Here is a 23308-nt window from a genome sequence, read left to right as displayed (position 1 = left end):
AACACAGGGACCCAAATCTAGCTATGTTTATCAATCCCAATACAGATAAGAAGGAGGTTCCAGCCCCTCCTCTCTTCCTGGAGGTGGTTCAGAACCAGTGGGCCTGACCGTCCTCCTTGCCCAACCCTGGGAGTAATGACCGCCGCTTCTACAATATGGAGTAGGCTTTTTCCAAGGTCCTTCAATTGCCAACCGTAGATCCCCCTATTGCACTCCTGGCCAATGTCTCCACTGTCGTTTCCGGTGATGTGGCGGATAAATTGAAGCCCGAGGATAAACGAGCGGAGCTCACCTTACGCAAAAATTTTACTGCTTCCGCCTGGGCGATAAAAACAGCGGCCACATCTTCCTATTTTAACTGAACAACCATCATGTGGCTTCACCAGCTACAGGATCGCATGCCGTGTCCATCAAGAACTGGCCAAAATTATAACGGCCACACAATGCCACTCTAGATTCCATCAAGTTTGCATCCAGGGCGCTGTGCACGTCAGTCATGTCTAGACGTCTCTTGTGGCTTCACAATTGGCAAATAGACAACAAGTCCAAATGGGGATTGGCTGCAGCTCCTTTCACCGGTCCCAATCTTTTCGGGGAATCTCTTGACCCGATCCTTGTGGAGAACAAGGATAAGAGAAAGGTTCTCCCTTCTAATCCCAAGAAGCAGGACTCTCATCCCTCTTCTTACAGGAGACCTTCTTCATATCGGCCTCCCGAACCCGACTTCTGGCAGCAGCACTACACTCCTTACAGGTATGACTGGTAGAGTCATTGATCATTCTACCAGGATAGGAGTAGATTTCAGAGACAGTCCAAGCATCCATTTCTTGTAGGGGGGGGGCATCCTTTCCGCAAAGGGAAATAACTCCAACCTGAGTCAACCGATAGGCGGCCGCCTGGCATCCTTCGCGGATCAGTGGGATCAGATAACGTCAGACGCTTGGGTCAGGTCCATGATCAGGTACGGCCTCCGGTTGGAATTTCTCTCCCTTCCCCTGATGCTCTTCAGGACCCTTTCCCCATCTCGGGATCTGGAACGCCGCTGTCTCATGAGCCTAGCCATCCAACATCTGATAGATATCAGGGTGGTAGAACCTGTTCCAAAGGAGGAGTACGGGTTAGGCCTGTACTCCAACCTATTCGTGGTCCCAAAGAGCGCGGGGGGATGGAGGGCAATACTGGATCTGAAGCGCCTGAACTCTTACCTGGTCTACAGGCGCTTCAAGATGGCCTCCCTCAGGTCTATCTTCCTGGGGATTCGGCAGGGCGACTTCATGGCCTCAATAGATTTAACGGAAGCGTATCTACACATCCCCATACTGCCAGTGCATCGCAGATTCCCCCGCTTCTCCCACAACGGATGTCACTTCCAATACAGGGCGCTCCCATTCAGTCTAGCCTCTGCCCTGCACACATTCACAAAGATCCTAGCAGCTCTGGCGGCTCACCTGCATTCCCATCTGGTAAGACTCAATTGTTACCTGGACGATGTGCTCCTCCTAGCCCAATCCCGCACGCAGGATGTCCACGACCTGAAACTGACCATCCAAACTCTTCATTCCCTGGGGTTTTCCGTCAACTTCCCCAAAAGTCATCTCTGTCCCTCGACAAGAATCCAACACCTAGGAACAGTGATAGACTCTGTAGCCATCACGGTTGTTCGGCTCTCTCCGGATCATCTCCAATCCTTGGCACACCATGTTCGCGCAAATCGGTCAGTTTCTATCCTGACCTTGGCCCGCCTCCTGGGCAAGATGGTGTAGTGCATAGGAATAGTTCCCTGGGTGCGTCTCCACTCTTGGACACTTCAATGGCTGCTCATCCCCTACCAACGTCATTGCATGAGCAACTCCTTGCAACTGCCTCCGGAACTCTACTGGTCTCTGAGGTGGTGGATATCTCCGGCCCTACTTCACGGTTTTGACATTTGGGAACCAGATTGCATTACTGTCACAATGAACGTGAGCCTTTACGGCTGGGGGGGGGCCTTGATGGAATCCAGACTGGCACAGGGTCGTTGGACGAAATCGGACCTTCGCCACAATATCAACTGGCTGGAGCTGAAGGCAGTCCGCCTTGCTCTCTTGCAATTTTGAGACTCAATTGCCAACCAACATGTCCTTCTCTTGATGGACAATGTAGCCACGAAGGCGCACATAAACCGCCAAAGGGGGGACTCACTCCAAATGTCTCTGGCTGGAAGCTCAGAAGCTTGGATTCTGGCGGAGAAGATCCTGGCCTCAATAAGATCAGATCACATCTCGGGCATTGCCAATCATCAGGCCGACTGGCTGAGTCAAGCGACAGTCGATCGCGGCGAGTGGCAGCTGCTTCCAGAGCTCTTCCACAAGATTTGCCACTGCTTTGGCAACCCATTGGTGGACTTGTTTGCAAGCCCAACCAATGCCCAACTGCCCTGGTTCTTCTCCTGCTTCCCAGCATGCAATGCAGAAGGGGCGGACATGCTCAGAAGTCCATGGCCACAGGGCCTCCTTTATGCCTTTCTTCCTCTCCCTCTGATCCAGGGGACCCTGAGGAAGGTAATGATAGAGAGGGCACACATCATCCTAGTAGCCCCATATTGGCCGAGGCAGCCTTGGTTTGCAGACCTCCTTCAGCTGTCCATCTCTCCTCTGTGGAGCATTCCTCAGGAGGAGATCGCCCTATGCCAGGGGGTCCTCTTTCATCTGGAGCTCCAGTGGCTCCAACTGACCGCCTGGCACTTAAGCGGCGCCTCCTGAGGGAGGCACATCTCTTGTCCAAGGTTATCTCCACCATCGAAGCAGCCAGGCGACCGTCAACCACACGGATATATAATTCCACGTGGTCGGCGTTCGCCTCCTGATGCAAGAGAGTCAATCTCTCTCCAGCTCATGCCTCAGTGGTCCAGGTCCTTGAGTTCCTTCAACACGGCCTAGATCTCGGCATTTCCCATAACACCCTACGTAGGCAGGTGGCTACCCTCTCCTCGTTCTGGCAGGGGATGGTCGTTTTTCTTTGTCCCAGGTTCCCTTAGTAAAGTGGTTTCTCAGAGGGGCGGCAAACTTGCGTCCCCCTCCGATCCATCGTTTTACGACGTGGGACCTCTCTACCATGCTCAGGGCCCTCACGGGCGCTCCCTTCAAACCACTTAGGACAGTTCACCTCAGATTCTTCATCTTAAAGGTAGCCTTTCTCGTCGCCTTTACCTCGGCTCGACACATATCAAAGTTGGGAGTATTGTCATCCAAGGACGACCTTTGCCAATTCCACCAAGACATGGTCATCCTTAGATTAGATCCAATCTTCATCCTGAAGGTCAACTCCGTTTCATAGGTCGCAGGAAATCATACTCCCTAACATCTGCCCCTCTCCTTCACATGAGAGGGAACACCTGTGGCACTGGCTGGAAGTACGGTGCGCTTTGCGCATCTACCTTAGACGCAGATCCTCCTTCCGCTGGTCAGAGGCACTCTTTCTATCCTTTCAGCCCAGCACAATGGGTGCTAGAGTTTCATCTATCACCATTGGTAGATGGTTGAGACAGCCCATTAGAAAGGCGTACTTAGCCTCAGGGAAGACTCCTCCCCAAGGGATCACGGCCCATTCCACCCGGTGCCACTACCATGGCCGCGAGGGGCACTAGGGCTCCCCAGGAGGACATTTGCAGGGCGGCCACTTGGGCCTCCCCAACGCCCTTTATCCACCACTATCGTTTGGACTATTTTGCCTTCGTGGACGCGTCTTTCGGGCATCAAGTTCTTCAGCAGGTGGTGACCTCCCCTCTCCCGGGGTCTTCATTCCACCCTGGGACTTAGCTTGGGTATGTTTCAACTGTAGCCCCTCCCCCTGAGCTGCAGGAAAAAGAACGTTGGTCCTTACCTGAAGGTTTCTTTTCTGCAATGAAGGCAGGAGGAGCTACATCCCGCCCTAGTAAGATCAGTTAGGCCCGGCGAGGGGCGGTCGTGGGGTATTTATGTATGTCTCCAGTTATTTTGCCTTACATAAGATTTACAGCTTCTCCATCGACCTCGAGGAAACTGGGAGTCAGTAGGGAAGGATGGTGTCTTTAAGAAAATCCCCTCAATCTCTGGACCAATCAGGCTGTGACTAAACCCAGCTGTAGCCCCTCTCGCCTTCACTGCAGAAAAGAAACGTTCAGGTAAGGACCAACGTTCTTTTTAACATCTGCTCATGTAACAATCAAGTTGCTGCTCCTAGTTGTGGTCACTAAATGAGTACTGGTGTAGAATATGGTAGTCTTGTTAATCCTGTATTAAATATGGTAATATTTTATTAAAACTATTATATAAAACTGTATATAAATAAATGCGATGCCCTTATATATTGTTTTGCTTGTTTTAAACTTTTTACTATACTATTTCTTTTAATTTCTATTTCTTTTTAATTAAAGGCATTTTTTAAAAAAATATATACATTCCAAGTCTTTGTATAAAATTTAAAAAGTATATTTGTATCTTCCAATAAGATTGATCTTTGATCATTACTAACTTATAAAAATTAGGGCAGTAGTTTACAAACTTAATACATAGCATTGTTAATCTAAGCCAATCCATTTACAGAATTCAAAGGGCCAGGAAATGTAACAAAGAATTTTGCGGAATTACTTTCATCTTAACTTCATATTACAACACTTTTGTTTTTGTTTTTATTGATTCGAGTACAAACAGAAAGAAAACTAGCAATACAGATAATTAAAAAGACAAATGTTTACCTGCATTCCATAGAGATCAGAAACAATAAAGCTGAAAATTGCAAAATTATGCCTCCCCTCTATATAATCATAATATAAATTCAATTCACTTTCCATTAAAACTGCATTAATATTTTATACATCCATTTGAAATAATTTAAAAGTGCAGAACTTTAAATAAACACATTAACCTTGAGTAATTGTCATTTTTTATATTTATTGTACCTAATAAAATCAGTGGGATTTTTTCCCCCCCATCTGTAAAAAAAACCCAGATGATAACCTCTTGGGTTATCATTTATAACCCGAGAGAGGAAAAATAAAGTTTGATAAAATTGAAAAAATCACTTTGGTAAAACAATTTTCAGATATTTAAGAAAATTCCAGCAACCCACCAAAACTTCACTTATTTTATATTTCTAATAAAATATTTGTATAAAATATTTCTATATTTTATACAAATCTCTTGTATATTTTCAGGAAGTTCTGTTATAAAACATATTAATGAGGTATATAAAAAGATACAAGTAGTCCTCAATTTACAGCCATTTGTTTAGTGACCATTCAAAGTTACAATGGTACTGAAAAGTGACTTTCTGGTTTTCACACTTACAATTGTTGCATGATCCCCAGTCACATGATCAAAATTTGCGTGCTTGGCAGCTAGCATGTTGCACTGTCCTGGGGCATGTGATCATCATTTGTAACCTTCCAAGCTGACTTCTGACAAGCAAATGCAATGGGGGAAGCCAGAATCACTCAATGACCACATATTTCACTTAATTGCAATGATCTGCTTAACAACCATAGCAAAAAAGTGTCACAAAACTCACTTAGCAAGTCTGGGCTCAATTTTGGTCATAAAATGGGGAGTACCTATATAATTTTTGTGTGTAATAATCTTAGCAAAAAAGTGAAATTACCATATATTGATTGACTGATTTTTTTTAAAAAAAGAAAATCCATACTGAGGCAATGTTTTAAAAGTTTACTTTATCATCCCACCAGAGACCTGAGAATAGAGATTTATTTACATTTTTATGAGGATATAAATTACTAATGTTAATCCCCTGAACAACTGTAAATCCAGGATGGATAACAACATTTTTGTAGTCTATGTGTCAGGTTTGCTGTCAATATGTTGCATTAAAATATGAGGAAAATAAATTTGACAAAACTAATCAATTACAGCTGTATCTGCCTCACTAAAGGAGAAACATTATTTAAAAAGACATCATGATTTTTCTCTAATATTATTAATGCAAAAATCTTGATATATGTCTTTCACCATTCAATGAGAGCCTTCCAGATGGAAACTTTTACTCTTGTCATAGATTTAATGGTTATTACTTTTCGATACATAAAGGTGTAGCTAAACAGGCAGTTTGATCATTGTAATCTTTGGGATAAATATACTCAGCAAAACATGTTTCTCAGTGCTACATTTTACTATTATATCAATATAACATAAAATGTTACTGTATTGAGTCAGAATCATTTCAGTCAATATTGAGTCAGTATTTCACACGGGCATCCTTTAATAGCAGAAATATTACATTGCTGTCATCGTTTCAGTCAAAAGTTTGATAACCTACTAGGTGTTTCGCTTACTTCCATTATCTTTGCTTTATATGGTTCAATTCTGTTTCAAGAGCAAAAAAAAAGATAATTAAGTTCTTGTGTGGTACCTATAATACATTATATAATTCAGATGTAAGGCATCTTGCAATGTGCTTAAAAGATTAACTTCCCACTCTCATTTTCTTACTTCACTTGAATTTTCTTTTTTCATAAAGTCTAAACAATACATCCATATTTGAATGCATTATAGATATTCAAAACAAACAATAAATCCAAAAGTCTATTTGCAATAAAAGAATCTTCAAACTCTTGTATCTATTTTTCAAAAAGCAAATCTTGTAATAAAAATATGTTAAATGCCTAGGAAAAAAATGGGACATTTTTTCTTGTAGGAACTGAACTGGGGCAAGATTTTATATAGGGATATTACTTGTATTACATTTTTTAATCCATTGAACTAAAAATTGAGATACAAGAAAATAATGTAGTCAAGAACAACTCTGATGTAGAATTGGAAAAAAATAGTTTTGAAATAATTAAGAGTCTCTAAATAAATTAAATTTTGACATATGAGACTGTGGTACTTTTATCAACTGGTACTATTGATTTAATTAAGGATCTAAAACTTAATTAAGCTATTTAGACATTACATTTTAGGAATAAATGAACATAGGTGGACAAAAAATAACCACTTTATATCAAATGTATTATACTGTATAACTTGAAAAATGAGACCCTACAAAGAGAGTAACACTGTTAAGTAGATGCTAGTTTTTATGCAAATTACATTTACTCAGAATTTGCTAAACTTACCCAGAAGTTCACAGAAACAGAAGTCAGATTAGAGGCATGTCTCAGAAACGGCAGAAACGAGATAAGAAAGTTAGCTTAACATAGTTAACATGAGAGAACAAGAGAATACAAACCTATATATTGAAAAGTTATTGTATCTATTTGTAGTTGTTCCTGTCAAAATATATTAAGGCAAATGGGTGTGCAGAAATATATTATGGTTAATTTTGGAGGGACTATTACAATAAATGACAACTGTGAAATTTGGGGTTTGGGGAAATTCAGTTGTTCAAGAATAGCGATAAATATGAGAGGAAGATGCCTATTATCTTTATATCAATTTATCTCTTTTTTAACAATGGCCACATTGGAAGATAGCAGTGGAAATAAAAAGTGGAGGCAAAACAGTAATAGTTTGAGATGTGTAGACAATGCCACTATATTAGCTGGTATTATTTTTGGATTAAATTGTAAGAATAAAAAATGTAAAATTTATTCTAATATTAAATACTAATGCCAACCAATATTCTCAAGCGAACACATAGTTTATGGCAAAGAAAATAATAGATAATGAAAGATAAGCAATAAATAAGAATTGAAAAGTTTTTTCAGTAGCTACAGTATGTGCGCCAGTTTAAGATACACATTGAGAAAGTATGACTCAAACTGTGGATGTGGGGTACTAAGAATACAACAACCCATTCAAGAACTAGTCAATTGACCCTATATCAAAAAAGGATAAGAACTTCCTTGAGCAAACAAAAACATATTTTGGTCATATGACAGAAGTCAATGATGGATTAGAAAACTTTGCTGTGCTACACTTGTCGTGGTTGAAAAAGTAGAAAGCTCAAGAAAGGGAACAGATAAAGTATATTGCATGAATAATACCAAAGAATGTATTCTCAAGTGTATTCTCACAAGACATACGGTTTTATTATTGGAGACAGTTTAAGATAATGTACCATTTGTGCAGTCTTCAGAAATCAGACCTGATTGGTACATAGGCATGAAACATGTTTTTGAAAAAACGTGTATCTTAATTCTCAAGCTTTCATTTCTGCTTTAAAAAATGGTGCTCTGAGAATTATCTCCCAACTCAAAAAATGGAAGCTGAATGACTGAATAGCAAAAGCAAAAATTAGATGTACAAATACATGAATCCAACATACCACACAATGGAAATGTTCAGTAAAATGTATTGTTCAGAAACGAAACTACACATATTTGTGAAATACAGACCTTAAAATGAATGATAAAATTCCATCAGTACATAAAAATGACACATATATAACATCCAAATCAAACAGAAATAAAACTCTTTAGGGCTATTTCTTTTTCTTTTTCCTTAAAATGGCATACAGTTCTCATGTTTACTTTTATACCCACGGAAGATTTAGATACAGGTTGAAAAATTCATTTTGGTACCATTATTGTTCATTACTTGCTGAATATTTCTAAGTTATTCTGATACACAGACCATTATTTCCAGCAGAATGAGTGTGGGAGAAAGAGCATAAATGTTTGACACAGAATCATAACCCAGGCCCCATTCCTCTGTACACAATACATGTACAAGATCAGTTCTTAGATCATGACACATCCATTGTCTTACTAGTTCATGCCTTGCAGATGTTGCTGATTTATACAGCTCCCATCACATTTAATCAAGTACTGTAAATAATAATAAACTAATACTCATTATTGTGAAGTGTATCAATTCTTCAAACAGTTGTGTAGAACTTACAATTAACAGGAATAAAAAATGCTTCAGAGCCCACAAATCCTTAGTGGTCAAAATGGCAATGACAGCACCATAACTGAAACTCCACATCTTTTGGGTGTTGATGTTGCACATATTGTATACAGAAAGAACAGGGGCTTTGATAGCACTGCCATGCCATCCTAATTTTGTTGATGATCCTCCCTTGCCCCACAGGCATTGCTGCATGGGCCACATCTGGAACTTTCTGAAGTAGCTGTACTTTTAACAGAGAAATCTTGTGCCTAATGGTACTTCATTTTCAGCCAAGTCAATGCTGATTTTTTTACAGACTTAAATAAAATAATCCTTTGTTTCATGGTCTTTGGTTTCAGAAAAATTTCAGGCTAGAAAAAAGCATTAGGTTATAAATAATTATTTCAATGTACATGTAATCACATCTGTATATGAAAATATATAGGCTGAACATTTTAATTTGTGAACGTTTGTATGCCAGTGTCAAGGTTCTATATGGTTTATAATAACACAATAAAATTCTAAAATATTCATAAACCCAAATAATTAAAAATTAATGAAATTATTAATACACAGTTATATCAGGCAGATCTGAATAATAATAATAATAATAATAATAATAATAATAATAATAATAATAATAATAATAAATATTTATTTCTTAGCCACACCCTCTCCTGAAGGACTTGGGGCGGCGTACAACAAAACATAGGAAATAAATATATCGACATACATATAACAAAACATATACCAAGACATATACACGACATATACCAGGAGGAGGTGAAGTGATAGATAAAAACAAGTAAAAACACAATGTTTAAAAACCCCTAAATAAATTGAATGCAATTAAAATACCCCAAATAAAAAAACCCGTCAGGAGCGATATAGTTGGATCAAAGTTGAGCCAGACCAGCAACTTGAAAAAGGTGGAAAAAGGAATCCTCTTCAGAAGGCTGTTTTCATCACAAAAATGTGTGCACCGAAGAGACATAAAATTAAACTGTACTGTAAGCATCAGATTAATGTATAAGGAAGAATAAGATGAAGTTATTTATTATTCATAAAATGTGGTGGAGCTGAGTGTCCAAAGTAAGAATTGTAATAATTCCAAAGGCAGCTAAATTCTACAGGCCTAAATATCAATTCCATTTTACCAAGATTTAAATCTAACGCAATATTCTCCTTTTTGCAACTTCAGACATTTACCAAAGGAAAGTTTTCAAGATGATGATAAATTGTCATGCTGAATTTGATTTAGCTTAAATTACATGTTATATTGGTATTGAAATGCACAATAGTAGATTGTACTTCTATGGGATCAAAAATGAAAACAAAGGATGAGTTATAGCCGACATCTAAAAAAACTTTGCAGCTAACTTTCTTATCACTAGTTTCCATGTCATGTAGAATGGACCTTCACAACCAGCTACATAATTTCTAACATTATTTGGCATGGGTAGATTTTCTTCTCTATGAGAATATAAGGAATACCAAACTAAACTGATTACTAGTAGATTTTAAATAAATGGAAATACTTTACACAAAAGCTTTACTGTCTTCCCTTAATTACTGCTCTCTGCATGTACTGGACTTCATTTCCATAACTCCAAACCAGTATTCTGGCTGCAGAATATGAACAGTGCAATCTCATCACACCACATTACCTCATTGCAGTAGGAAATCAATAGGAAAAGAAATAGTGTATACAATCCTTCAGATTTAAGACAGTTTCCATTTAAATTATCTAGAGCAGGGATGTCAAACTCACAATGACACATGACATATCAACTTTTCCCCCCTTTGCTAAAATGGGGGTGGGCAACATGTGACGCATCCAGCCTGCGGGTCGTGAGTTTGACACCCCTGATCTAGAACATACCCATAGAGGAAGTTCTTAACCATGTATGCAACTGTGATATGTTGATAAAATAGAAATGTTTCAGAATTCCATCTGTTTAGCAAGATGAAAACACAAGTTGAACTGAAAAGAAAAAATGTAAGTATTTAAAATATGAATATCTTTTCAACCACAAAGTCATTTTTCACAAAAATGACTTTGGATTCCTGAATGACATCCCTGAGACTGAATCTGCTCAGACTGAAGGATATACCCAATATCAAGTTCTTGTTCATTTTATTAAAGTGGCACAATGCCTATAACTGGACCATCATTTTTATGTCAAATTCTAAACCGGTTAGATTCTGGGTTGGAAATTAAATAACCAATTGTACGTGGTTGTGCCAATTTGCCTTTTGTATTTCTGATTCCCTATTTTATGCTATAAAAAACATAAAAATCCTTCATGTTATTTCATTCAAACAGAATGAAATGGAAAGCTATCAGATTGTTGCTTCATTTTTGGGAGTAGTTTACATTGCTGCTGTATCTATATATACAATCAGTTTAGACTATTATCTAATATTGAGTCTATTCTTTGTTATTGATTTTTTGCAAGTGTTAATTTGTCCCGAATATTAATTTGGTTTGAATCCATATTTAGCTAAAATTAATTCAAATAATATTTCAAATTGAAATCCTAATGAGGTACATATCACAAAGTAAAAAGTCAAATACAGAACAGGCTACATATTCAGAATAAAATTATGTATTTCAAGTAAAATATTTTCAGAGATTTCAGTCCCCATCCAGAGACAGATAAACAGCATATTTATTTATTTAAGTTACATCAAGCAAAATGAAAGTAAGCCTTACAACCAGGAAAAGCAATGTGGGGTCAGTAATTGAAAAGCAGTAATGACTACTTTAATAAATAATGAAATTATGTTGCTTTCATAGTAGTAAAATTATAGAACAAATATCCTTGGTATTAGATTACACTTACTATTAAGACTCAATGTACTGCAGTCAACAGGATTGAAAAAGTTAATTTGTGAGTAAATTAAATTTCTCCTTGAGGTATGACCTGTAGAATTCACTCTAGAGTTTGGATATTCAAATAATGATGATTACCATTAAAAGAAAATCTTTCCAAATAGCAAGTTTAAAAAATAACAACTATAATGAATCATACACAGCTGAGATAGTTTGAACAATTACATCTCATTCTTCAATATGCGTTGCAATTACATCATTCTCCCAGTTACATAAATACTACCTTTGCAAACCATACTTCTTATCCACTTACAAAATAAGAATATGAAAATAATTACTATATCGGCATAAATAGTAAGTTCTCTAAATAGGATAAAAGACAAAACAACTAGAAAATGAATGGTTGATATTTGGATACAAAATGCAAAACCTTATGGAGGAATAGTGTCCAGTGAAAGGACAATTAACCATTATCGAATCCCTGTATATTTTACTTGAAATCTGAATGATAAAATCTAGCTGTAACGTTACACATGTCTGAAATTGCTTCCCCAGAAAACAAGCTAATGTTCACAGATGTAACTATCATATTCTTGAGGTGCTTAAATATTATATACTAAATTTAAGATGCATTCCCTTCTTCCTTTGTTAGCTCAGCTCCCAGACAAGTTAATGTCTTATTTAGCAGCAGACATATTCCAAGTTTTCTTATGAGGAATATACATCTCTTTCAGAAAAAAAATTATAAGTAGATCATTCTGAAGAGTAGAAAATTATTCTGTCATGATTGAGAAAATATATTATCAGAGAGGATCATGTTTCTCCTTACCTGCCCTATATTTTCAGTAAGGTATTTATCCTTATTCTATTGGGCTGTACTGGCAAATAGAAAGAAAGCAACCCAAATCATCAGAATGCAAAAATTAAAATTAGACACATAATAAATACAAAAAGAAAAATGGACATGTTCAATTATTGGTTAAGAAAAACAAATTATCAAAGATAGGCATATTGGAGAACATACTTTTATTCATATTTTCTTTTAGAATGGAAAAAGTTTCTAATGTGATTTATTTCTATCTCTCACTCACTGAGGATTGGACTGTGCAGTGCTTCAGATCAGATCAGGAACAGGGGTTTTGGAACATGCAGGAATGCAAAGAAAACCTGTCTACAACTTTTTTTTTTCTTGGACTGCATGGCAGCTTTAAAGTGTTACAGATAGATGTATTCATACTTCCATGTATTCCAGAGCACCTCTTCTGCATAAAATCAGAAACAGTCCACAGTCTTTGTTCTTTAGCATCTAGTGAAGCCACCAAAACTTAATATTTATAAAGATGCTGGATTCTATAAAAACCATTGCCGCATATTTATTTTATCAAAAGGGATGATTTATTTTAACTCAAATGAATTTCAAAACAGTGTATGGTAACTATTCATAACTTTCCAAATACCAATAGCCTTCATGCTATAAAGATATTTAGGTCAGAAAAATAAACAGCTCCACTCACAGTTCACCAAGCTACTGTTTCTAGACAAAAACAAAAAGGAGTAAAGTTCTGATGTATTTTGATTTAATCCATTTTGCCTGAGATAACAAAAGTATTTCAAGCAAGTTCCATCATAGGTCCTGTATTAAACAATCCTCTATTAAATTCTGAACATGTTCAGCGAGTTCTGAATTTTAATTTTTTTTACAATTGTTTCAAAACCATTAAGTAGTAAATGTTTAAGAAACTAATTAGGACAGAGGCCATAACTTCATTAGAACACCATTGCTCATGTTTTTTTTTTAAACAAAGCATTAGTGTTACCTATTTGGCTATTAGTAGTAGCAGTTCTATCTACAATATTTAACAAGGTAAGTTGCAGGCAAAATTTTTAGTACAGTTTCAATAGAAACACCCTTTCCTGAAAATACAGCAGTATTTGATGGACTATTTTTTTCTACATCATTTATAAGGAAAACTTCCCATCTCTGAACAGGAACAAAAAAGTATCTACAAACCTTGTAAACAGATCTGCATTATTTATAAACATAAATAATTCAAATTATTAACAGCCAAGAGCAGAAATGAAAATTATAAATTTGGTGATCCTGGGCTCTCCTGCCCAATCCAGCCCTCTCATCAAAGGAATTAAGAACATAAGTTCAGGTAAGACATTCTTATGGGCCATTCTTAAGTACAGCTAATGATCCACAGGACACATAAGCAAGTTACTGTTTATCTGTCAGAGTTCATTATTACTCCCACTTTCCCCTCCCCCAGAAAAGCACCCTGAAGTCTGGCAGAAAGCTTCTTTTTAAAAAAATAAATCTACATTCGTACAATTTTATCTTCTTGTTGAAGTCCGAGACAAGAATACCATCTTGTCCATCGTAGTGAGGGAGAAAGCCCAGTTTCAGTGTGTTTCTTTAAATGCAGCTAGTGTGTTAACATTCAGCATACAATCAGAGTGATGTTTCCAAACTATGCAGTGGGCTCCCTGGGGATGAAGAGGTAGCAGACTTACTCAAGTCTGTCGTAAGATGAATTCCACTATTAACTGCATTGTTATTTTTGTTGGGTGATGGTGGAAGAGGAGTTGAGTTGCGTTTTGTTGGAGCATCATCTTCAGCATCAGTATCATCAATAAGTGGAATATGAGTTTCAGAATCTTCTATTCTAAACTCAGGATGAGTCATAAAATTGTGGATTGAACTTCGGGACTCAGGTTTTTCCAATCCTTCATATAAGGAACTACGAAATGCATTCACCACCCGAATCTGCAAGTATGAAAAGTACAAGTGTTATTGTTTAATAATATTGTCCATAGGGGAATGTTGTTTTATGAGGTTGAATCCACAAATAGGTAAGACGAGTGAACTGAATTTATATAATGCAGTGGAACTTGCAATAAACTGTAAAAAAATAAAAATAAAAATGAAGAGCATTTCAGAACAGCACTGTCAGGCTATAACAGAAATAAATGTAAAAAAATTGGTTCAAATTTGTCAAACTACAAAATTGAAGCTATCTACTTTTATAACTAATGTGAAATGTTGAAAAGTTTAAGTCAGTTGATAAATTGTACTCCATTTTAAAGACAGATGAATATTAGACTTTTACAATATGGAATTATAGACTACTGGCCGGACTTTAAGAATTTTAAGTTTAAAAAAAAAAATGCTGGGAACTGTGGTTAGAGCTATGCAAATTTCAATATAATACAAGCTAGTTCAAGCTTGCTGGATTTAATCTAAATATTTGAGTATATGTCACATAAAATACTTTCATAGAAATATGCTCAAATGACAAAAATATGAGCCGAGTCAGGATTATGCAAACATATTTTAAATACCTTTGAATATATTTTAAGCTTTTTGCTTCAAATATCCCAGTTGCCATTTTTATATACAGTAAGTTCTAGATCATCACTAAAAAATAAATAAATATCTCATCAAATTAAAATTAATGGAATGCACATGCCTAGCTAAACATTTTTATTTATTGGGTTTTTGGTGTTTTTTGAAGTTGATTCTCTTCCTACAGACATTTCATTACCAAGGTAAATAACTGATGATGTCATCTAGTTTTGGTAATGAAACAAAAAGAGATAGCTGTTTTCTGAAACTGGTATTTGCTCAATTAAGACTTCCCATATCCTGCAGATGCCAATACAGTCAATGCTGAAGCTGCTGTAGATATAAACAACTCTAGTTCTTTTTCCAACCTCACTCTATAGCAGGGGTGTCAAACTCAAGGCCCAGGGGCTAGATCCAGCCCATGGCATGCTTTGATCTGGCCCATGGGGCTGCCCTGAAAACAGCAAAGGACTGGCCATGTTGCCTCTACCAGCAAAAACGGAGGTTGAGAGGGCGGCAGGGGGTTGCAAGAGGCCGTTGGAGCTGAAAATGGAGCTTGGGAGCCCGTTTTCTTTGGCAAAGCTCTGAAACCACTACAGGTGCCCCCGACATGAGTGACATTGAGCTACCCATGCCCAGTCTGGCCCCGCCAACTCTTCCCCCCAGGTCAAACACAATCCTGATGCGGCCCTCAATGAAATTGAGTTTGACACCTCTGCTCTATAGCTTCTCCCTGTTCAAAAGAGCTCCAGCCTTTTATGCCCTAAAGCGTGGTTGTAGTGAGGTAATTGAAGTAAATTGTGAGGCATTTCAAATTATTGCTTTCAAAAATTGAGGAACAGTAAGAAAGATGCTTTTTACAAATATTAATGAAAAGATCCTATAAACACAGGACATTTCCATTAATATTCAAGTTGGAATATGTAAGGAATACACCACAATTAATAATGGAGAAAACAAGACTATAAATAAAAGGGAAAAAGGCTTTTACTATCCATAATAAGCAATCCAGAATAGTCCTCATGTTTACAACTTCAATATTATGAAACCCAATGTGTGATCAACCTACATTCAGAATATTTAACTTGAGTCTGATATTATAGCCACTATATTTTGTGTATGTCTTTTTTGGGAAGCAATGTCTATCAAAAGCCCCCATTATAAGCCGGATGGAACAGATCTATTTCATATTTCTGTCTCTATTGTTCTTTTTCACTTGTGCCATGAACGTAACCTCTTTATAGAATGGCATATTTATATGTGTGTGTGTGTGTGTGTGTGTGTGTGTGTGTGTGTCTGTGTGTAATTACAATCTTTAGTTATGGAAGCCCAAGCTTGAAGATGGCAAGTGAGATCTTGCCGAAACGTTGCAAAGACAATCTCAATCTTACACGGGAAAAGACCCAAATGCAACAAAACCAGCATATATATATATGCTGGTTTATATGAAGGTCACTATTTATATGAAGAATACACTATATATATGAAGGTCACTACTCCCTCTTTCTGTATATATATATATATGAAGGTCACTACTCCCTCTTTCTGTCCTTGGCTTATCACAGAAGACCATGCAGGCAGAAAACCATATTCTTATTTTTACTGTTGCCTTTTTATAGTCTCCCTTTATTTATTTATCAGTACAATTACAACACACACACACACACACATATATACATACATACACACACACACACACACACATATGTGTGTGTGTGTGTGTGTGTTGTATTTGTACTGATAAATAAATAAAGGGAGACTAGTATAGATCTATTTCGAGCTAATTATCTCTCATCAGCTAGCCATACCCTTACTGGGATTCGAACCTGGGCTGTATATATCTTAGGCAGGAGTCTTAGCCACTAAGCCACAGGCTCGCCTCCTTATCACAATTTGTAACACAAATACAAACATACATACATACATACATACATACATACATACATACATACATACACACACACACACACACACACACACACACACACACACATATTCCATAACTAAAGATTGTAATTCCACTTAGGCATTACATGATGGAATGATCATCATGTGACATTCTGAATAACATGCCTGTCAGTGAAGACTTTCTTACCTGTAAACATCACCACTAACTATGAGGATGTCTCCAAAAGGCTAATGTCATTTCAATGGCATTGGTGGGAGAGTTGAACAAGGCTTTTATTATCACGCATTACCTTTTTTTTTTTAACATAAAGGCCATTTTAGTCTTAATATTTATAGCACAAAATACAATTTATGTATTTTCACTTTAAATGCTGTTAATTCTGGAAGGAGCTTAGCACATAAAATAGCAATCTTTATGAAAAATATATGTGCTACTTTTGCTGCTGCAAATTAAAGCCCTTTCCCACATGACCTACAAATTATTCTGAAGTTACAGAAATAAACATGAATTAAACATATTTGTCTTGGGCCAGCTTTAAGCATTTCATTAAACAAGTTTGTAGATCTTTTTGTTTACAGACTTCAAGACATATACTCAAATATTTGTAGCTATTACTATAAATATTTTTCAAAAATGTCTCTTCTGTGCGAATATGAAGGTACTATGTACATGTTAAAGGTTTTTACTGTATAGAATTGTTTCAATTGTTCCACTTGAACTGTGATCCTCGAAAAAGGGCGGGGGGGGGGGGTTAGGACTCTCATTTTGAAGGTAAAAATGTGAAAAAATGTTAATGATGAATTTAACGACTGAAGGAAAGAATGAAACGTTAGATGCGTGAATTAGGAAACGTTAATTTCATGCACTTATGAACACACACTCACACCCCACAGTAGTAGAAGCAGAAGTAGTAGTAGTAGTAGTGGTAGAGGAAAACACTACATGTGTAGGGGTAGAAATATTTGTTACATCATGATGCTGGCTGGCGATGGAAGGTTGCCGCCTTAGGGCCCCCTGAATGGAAGTTCCACTCTGGAAAGCATTCACTACATCCATCTGCAAGGAATCAGAGATTGTGACAGCTTGCTCAGCAAGAGAGAGAGAGAACAAGAGAAAGGAGCATCCCATCTACAACACATAAAAAGCAAAGAAAAAAAGGCACTTTTATAGAGCAGGTAAAGAGGCGAGAAGCACATTTGGTGATGAAATAAAGAAGGAATTTGAAGGTTTAAAAAGCTAATACTTTTCCCATATAAAGATTTCAGTCACACATTTTATGACTACAATCCAAACCAATACTAAGAACAATGAGGAAATGTCAAGTCCTCAACCCTATTTCCTACCTTTACAAGACCATACCTGAGTTTGTATCCTGTTTAGACCCCTAAACCATAAGATCTGACCACGCCTTAGCTCTCTTTCAGCATGATCAATTTCTTCCACATCTTCTGCTAACTCTTCTTCAGGAATCTCTTCCTTTTGTGTTCCGTGGCCAGCTTCTTTAAGGAATTTCAACTGACTGGTTGGAATAGTTGATATCAACTATAACAATGGGAAACAAAAAAAAAACATATTTATGAAAACTTTCCCTTATGTTCAAATTCCCTTTTAGAATTAGTGACATATTCAGTTGCCCTTCCTTAAAAGGCTTCAAATAAGAAACAGCTAGCTTAAAGTTTTTGGAGAGGGATTAAACAAATCGTAGCTAGTCAATATTGCAGCATAATACTTCTATGCATTTGGATGCATAATGAAAGATTGTATTACTTGCTTTCTTTTCCATATATAGGTGAAACTCAAAAAATTAGACTATTGTGCAAAAGTTCATTTATTTCAGTAATGCAACTTAAAAGGTGAAACTAATATATGAGATAAGACTCATTACATGCAAAGCAAGATAGTTCAAGCCATGATTTGTCATAATTGTGATGATTATGGCTTACAGCTCATGAAAACCCCAAATCCACCATCTCAGAAAATTAGAATATTACATGCAATCAATAAAACAAGGATTGGACATAGAACAATATCGGACCTCTGAAAAGTATAAGCATGCATATGTACTCAGTACTTGGTTTGGGCCCCTTTTGCAGCAATTAGTGTCTCAATGCAGCGTGGCATGGAAGCTATCAGCCTGTGGCACTGCTGAGGTGTTATGGAAGACCAGGATGCTTCAATAGCGCCCTTCAGCTCTTCTGCATTGTTCGGTCTCATGTCTCTCATCTTCCTCTTGGCAATGCCCCATAGATTCTCTATGGGGTTAAGGTCAGGTGAGTTTGCTGGCCAATCAAGCACAGTAATCCCACGGTCATTGAACCAGGTTTTGGTGCTTTTGGCAGTGTGGGCAGGTGCCAAGTCCTGCTGGAAAATGAAGTCAGCATCCCCATAAAGCTTGTCTGTGGAAGGAAGCATGAAACACTCCAAAATCTCCTGATAGACAGCTGTGTTGACCCTGGACTTAATGAAGCACAGTGGACCAACACCAGCAGATGACATGACCCAAATCAACACAGACTTTGGAAACTTTGGAAACTTCACACTGGACTTCAAGCATCTTGCAAAGTGTGCCTCTCCATTCTTCCTCCATACTCTGGGTCTTTGGTCTCCAAATGAGATGCAAAAGTTGCTCTCATCAAAAAAGAGGACTTTAGACTACTAAGCAACAGACCGGGTCTGTTTTTCTTTAGCCCAGGTAAGATGCTTCTGACATTGTTTGTTGTTCAGGAGCGGCTTGACAAGAGGAATATGACATTTGAAGCCCATGTCCAGGATCCGTCTGTGTGTGGTGGCTTTTGATGCACTGACTCCAGCCTCAGTCCACTCCTTGTGAAAGTCCCCAACACTTTTGAATGGCCTTTTCCTGACAATCCTCTCCAGGCTGCGGTCATCCCTGCTGCTTGTGCACCTTTTTCTTCCACACTTTTCCCTTCCACATAACTTTCTATTAATGTGCTTTGATACAGCACTTTGGGAACATCCAACTTCTTTTGCAATTACCTTTTGAGGCTTTCCCTCCTTATGGAGGGTGTCAATGATGGTTTTCTGCACAACTGTCAGATCAGCAATCTTTCCCATGATTGTGATTCCTACTGAACCAGACTGAGAGACCATTTAAAGGCTCAGGAACCCTTTGCAGATGTTATGGCTTAATTAGCTGATTAAAGTGGGACACTTTGAGCCTAGAATATTGCACCCTTTCACAATATTCTAATTTTCTGAGATTGTGGATTTGGGGTTTTCATGAGCTGTAAGCCATAATCATCACACTTATGACAAATCACAGCTTGAACTATCTTGCTTTGCATGTAATGAGTCTATCTCATATATTAGTTTCACCTTTTAAGTTGCATTACTGAAATAAATGAACACAATATTCTAATTTTTCAGGTTTCACCTGTATTGTTCTGAAATTTCAAAGTTTAAAACAGCAATAGCAGAACAGCATGGGAAAAAATTGATGACAGTGAAAAAAGCCATATACTGAGTAAAATGCATTCTAGAACACAAGCTTTGGTATTTGAGGAACTGAACTACAAAAGTAGTACTACATACCTGGCCCCAAAGAAGTGTTCCCATGCCTAGAAAAATTGACCACAACCAGTGTTCTACTGTAAGCTCAGAGCAACTGAAAGGCTTCCCACCAAACTGTACAATAACTATCTGTTAAGAAAAATAATGATGGTATTAGCTATTTGAAAACAATGAAGGTATTGGCCTTTATGATAGAATTTCAGTAAGTATTTAAAAAGATGGTTAATTCTAGCCATTACACGAACCAATTCATAAGTAGACAGAGGACATATGTCATTGGAATGGCTTGCAATTTTGCTGCCCATTGAAAAAAGATGTTTTCTACTGTATCCTAAACTTCACAAATCCAAGATTATCTTCTATAGCTTCCAATTTTCACTGTGTACTTCCAGATAACATTGACTTTATAAAAACTTATTACTCTTCTCAAATCATATTAACAAATGTATAGACCAGTGATGGCGAACCTATGGCACATGTGCCACAGGTGGCACGCGGAGCCATTTGTCAGGGCACGCGAGGTGCTGCCCTGTCAGCTGGCCAGCGTGCATGCACGTGCTGGCCAGCTGAGTTCACCCTTTTTAAAAGCCATTTTTCGCCCTCGCCAGGCTCCAGAGGCTTTATAAGAGCCTGGGGAGGGCGAAAAGAGCCTCCCCTGCCCTCTGAAAGCCTCCGGATGGTCCCTGAAGCCTTTGGAATGCTTAAAACAACCCTCCGAGCAAACCAGAAGTCACTTCCAGTTTGCTTGGAGGGTCGTTTTGAGCGCTCCGAATGCGTCAGGGAAGCCTCCGGACAGTCCCTGAAGCCTTCGGAGCGCTCAAAACAACCCTCCGAGCAAACCAGAAGTGACTTCCGGTTTGCTCGGAGGATTGTTTTGAGCACTCCGAAGGCTTCAGGGACTGTCTGGAGGCTTCCCTGACGCCTCTGGAGGGTGTCCGGGGTGGCAGGCGAGGCTGTTTTCGCCCTCCCCAAGCTCCTATAAAGCCTCTGGAGCCTGGGGAGGGCGAAAAACGCATGTAAAAATGGGGGAGGTCGTGCCTGTAGTGCGTGCATGCGCACTGGAGGTCGCATATTGCATTATGGGTGCGGCACGCCCGCACATCACCCCCCTGTACTCCCCCCCTTATGGCACGCGAGCTAAAAAAGGTTCGCCATCGCTGGTATAGACATTAGGCCAAAATGATATATAATAATTATAATAATAATTTATAATAATTTGGATTTATTAGCCGCTCCCTTTCCAAGTAGGACTCGGGGCGGCGTACAATGGAGCATAAAACATAGAAGATATATAACAGCACATAAACGTACATAAATACAAAACACACATACACGCATACACGGAGGAGGTAACAAATTTCATCATTTAGACAGTTAAAAATCAGCATTAAAATACCCCAATTGTAAAAACCCAATATGCAATTAAGAATTAATATTTAAAGACAATTTAAAAAACAGTTAGGAGGAATAAGAGAAATTACGATTGAGCCAGGCCAGATAATTGAAAGAGGTGGGTCTTCAGCTGTACACGGAAGGAGCGGAGATCGGAAGTAATCCTGATGTCACGGGGGAGGTCATTCCACAGGGCTGGGCCCATCACAGAGAAGGCTCTGCTCCTGGGTGTCGCCCCCCGGCACTGTTTGGCGGACGGCACCCGGAGAAGTCCCTCTCTGTGTGAGCGAATTGGTCGTAGGGATGTGTGGGGCAGGATGCGATCCTGCATATAACTAGGCCCTGTGCCATGAAGCGCTTTAAAGATCATAATCAAAACCTTGAAACGCACTCGGTAGACCACAGGAAGCCAGTGCAGCTCGCGCAGGAGAGGTGTTACAGGGGAGTATCTAGTCCTCCCCATAATCACCCGCGCGGCCGCGTTCTGGACCAACTGTAGTCTCCGAGTGCATCTCAAGGGAAGCCCCATGTAGAGAGCATTGCAGTAATCCAGGCGAGACGTCACTAGTGCATGGGTGACTGCGCGTAGGGCATCCCGGTCCAATAAGGGGCGCAATTGGCGCATCAGGCGAACCTGATGGAACGCCCCCCTTGCCACGGCTGTTACATGATCATCCATGGACAGCCGGGCATCCAGGAGGACGCCCAAATTGCGCACCTGTTCCATGGGGGCTAGTTGGACGCCCCCGATGGCCAGAGATGGAAGCACCTGGTTGAACCGGGAGGCCGGAAGCCACAGCCACTCCGTCTTGGAAGGGTTGAGTTTTAGTCGGTTGCGATCCATCCAGACCCGTACGGCCTCCAGACACCGGGACATCATTTCGACGGCCTCATTGGGGTGGTTCGGGGTGGAAATGTATCGCTGAGTATCATCAGCATACAGATGATATCCCACCCCAAAACCACGGATGATCTCGCCCAGCGGTTTCATATATGTGTTGAACAGGAGAGGCGAGAGCACCGATCCCTGTGGCACTCCACATGTAAGTGGCCTCCGGGTCGAACTCTGCTCCCCTGCCAACACACGTTGCGTCCGATCAGAGAGGTAGGAGCCAAACCACCGTAAAACGGTGCCCCTGACTCCTAGCCCCTCTAGCCGGTGCAACAGGATACCATGGTCGATGGTATCGAACGCCGCCGAGAGATCTAATAGGACCAGGATAGAGGAACAACCCCTATCTCTGGCCCTCCAGAGATCATCAACCAATGCGACCAAGGCCGTCTCCGTGCTGTGCCCGGGTCGGAAGCCGGACTGGCGCGGGTCTAGATAATCATTTTCCTCCAGGTGACGTGGGAACTGCTGTACCACCACACTCTCTACCACCTTCGCTAAAAAAGGAAGGTTGGAGACTGGACGATAATTGACTAGGTCCGTTGGGTCCAGGGAAGGCTTCTTGAGCAGGGGCCTCACCACCGCCTCTTTCAAG

The 23308-nt window shown here is 39.1% G+C and overlaps 1 protein-coding gene across 8 annotated transcripts in view; it reads right to left on the bottom strand.

Moving 5' to 3' along the window:
* Nucleotides 1-11458: 11458 nt before the first annotated feature.
* Nucleotides 11459-23308, bottom strand: part of ATP2B1 (ATPase plasma membrane Ca2+ transporting 1) — a 99167-nt gene continuing 87317 nt past the window's right edge. For 6 of the 8 annotated variants that reach the window (XM_081956670.1, XM_081956667.1, XM_081956668.1 and 3 more), the window contains 3 exons: nt 20451-20558; nt 18258-18440; nt 11459-14410 (listed from right to left, as the gene is read on the bottom strand). In XM_081956670.1, the coding sequence (XP_081812796.1) occupies nt 14096-14410; nt 18258-18440; nt 20451-20558 (606 nt within the window). In that variant the 3' untranslated portion in view covers nt 11459-14095. Of the gene's footprint in view, nt 14411-17782; nt 17955-18257; nt 18441-20450; nt 20559-23308 lie in introns of all 8 variants that reach the window. The other 2 variants (XM_081956674.1, XM_081956673.1) reach the window with 2 other exon arrangements.

The sequence above is a fragment of the Natrix helvetica genome (assembly GCF_964273705.1).
Source record: "Natrix helvetica genome assembly, chromosome: 6".
Lineage (NCBI taxonomy): Eukaryota > Metazoa > Chordata > Lepidosauria > Squamata > Natricidae > Natrix > Natrix helvetica.
The sequence above is the reverse complement of the archived record's forward strand: the minus strand, read 5'-3'. Positions and strand labels throughout refer to the sequence as shown.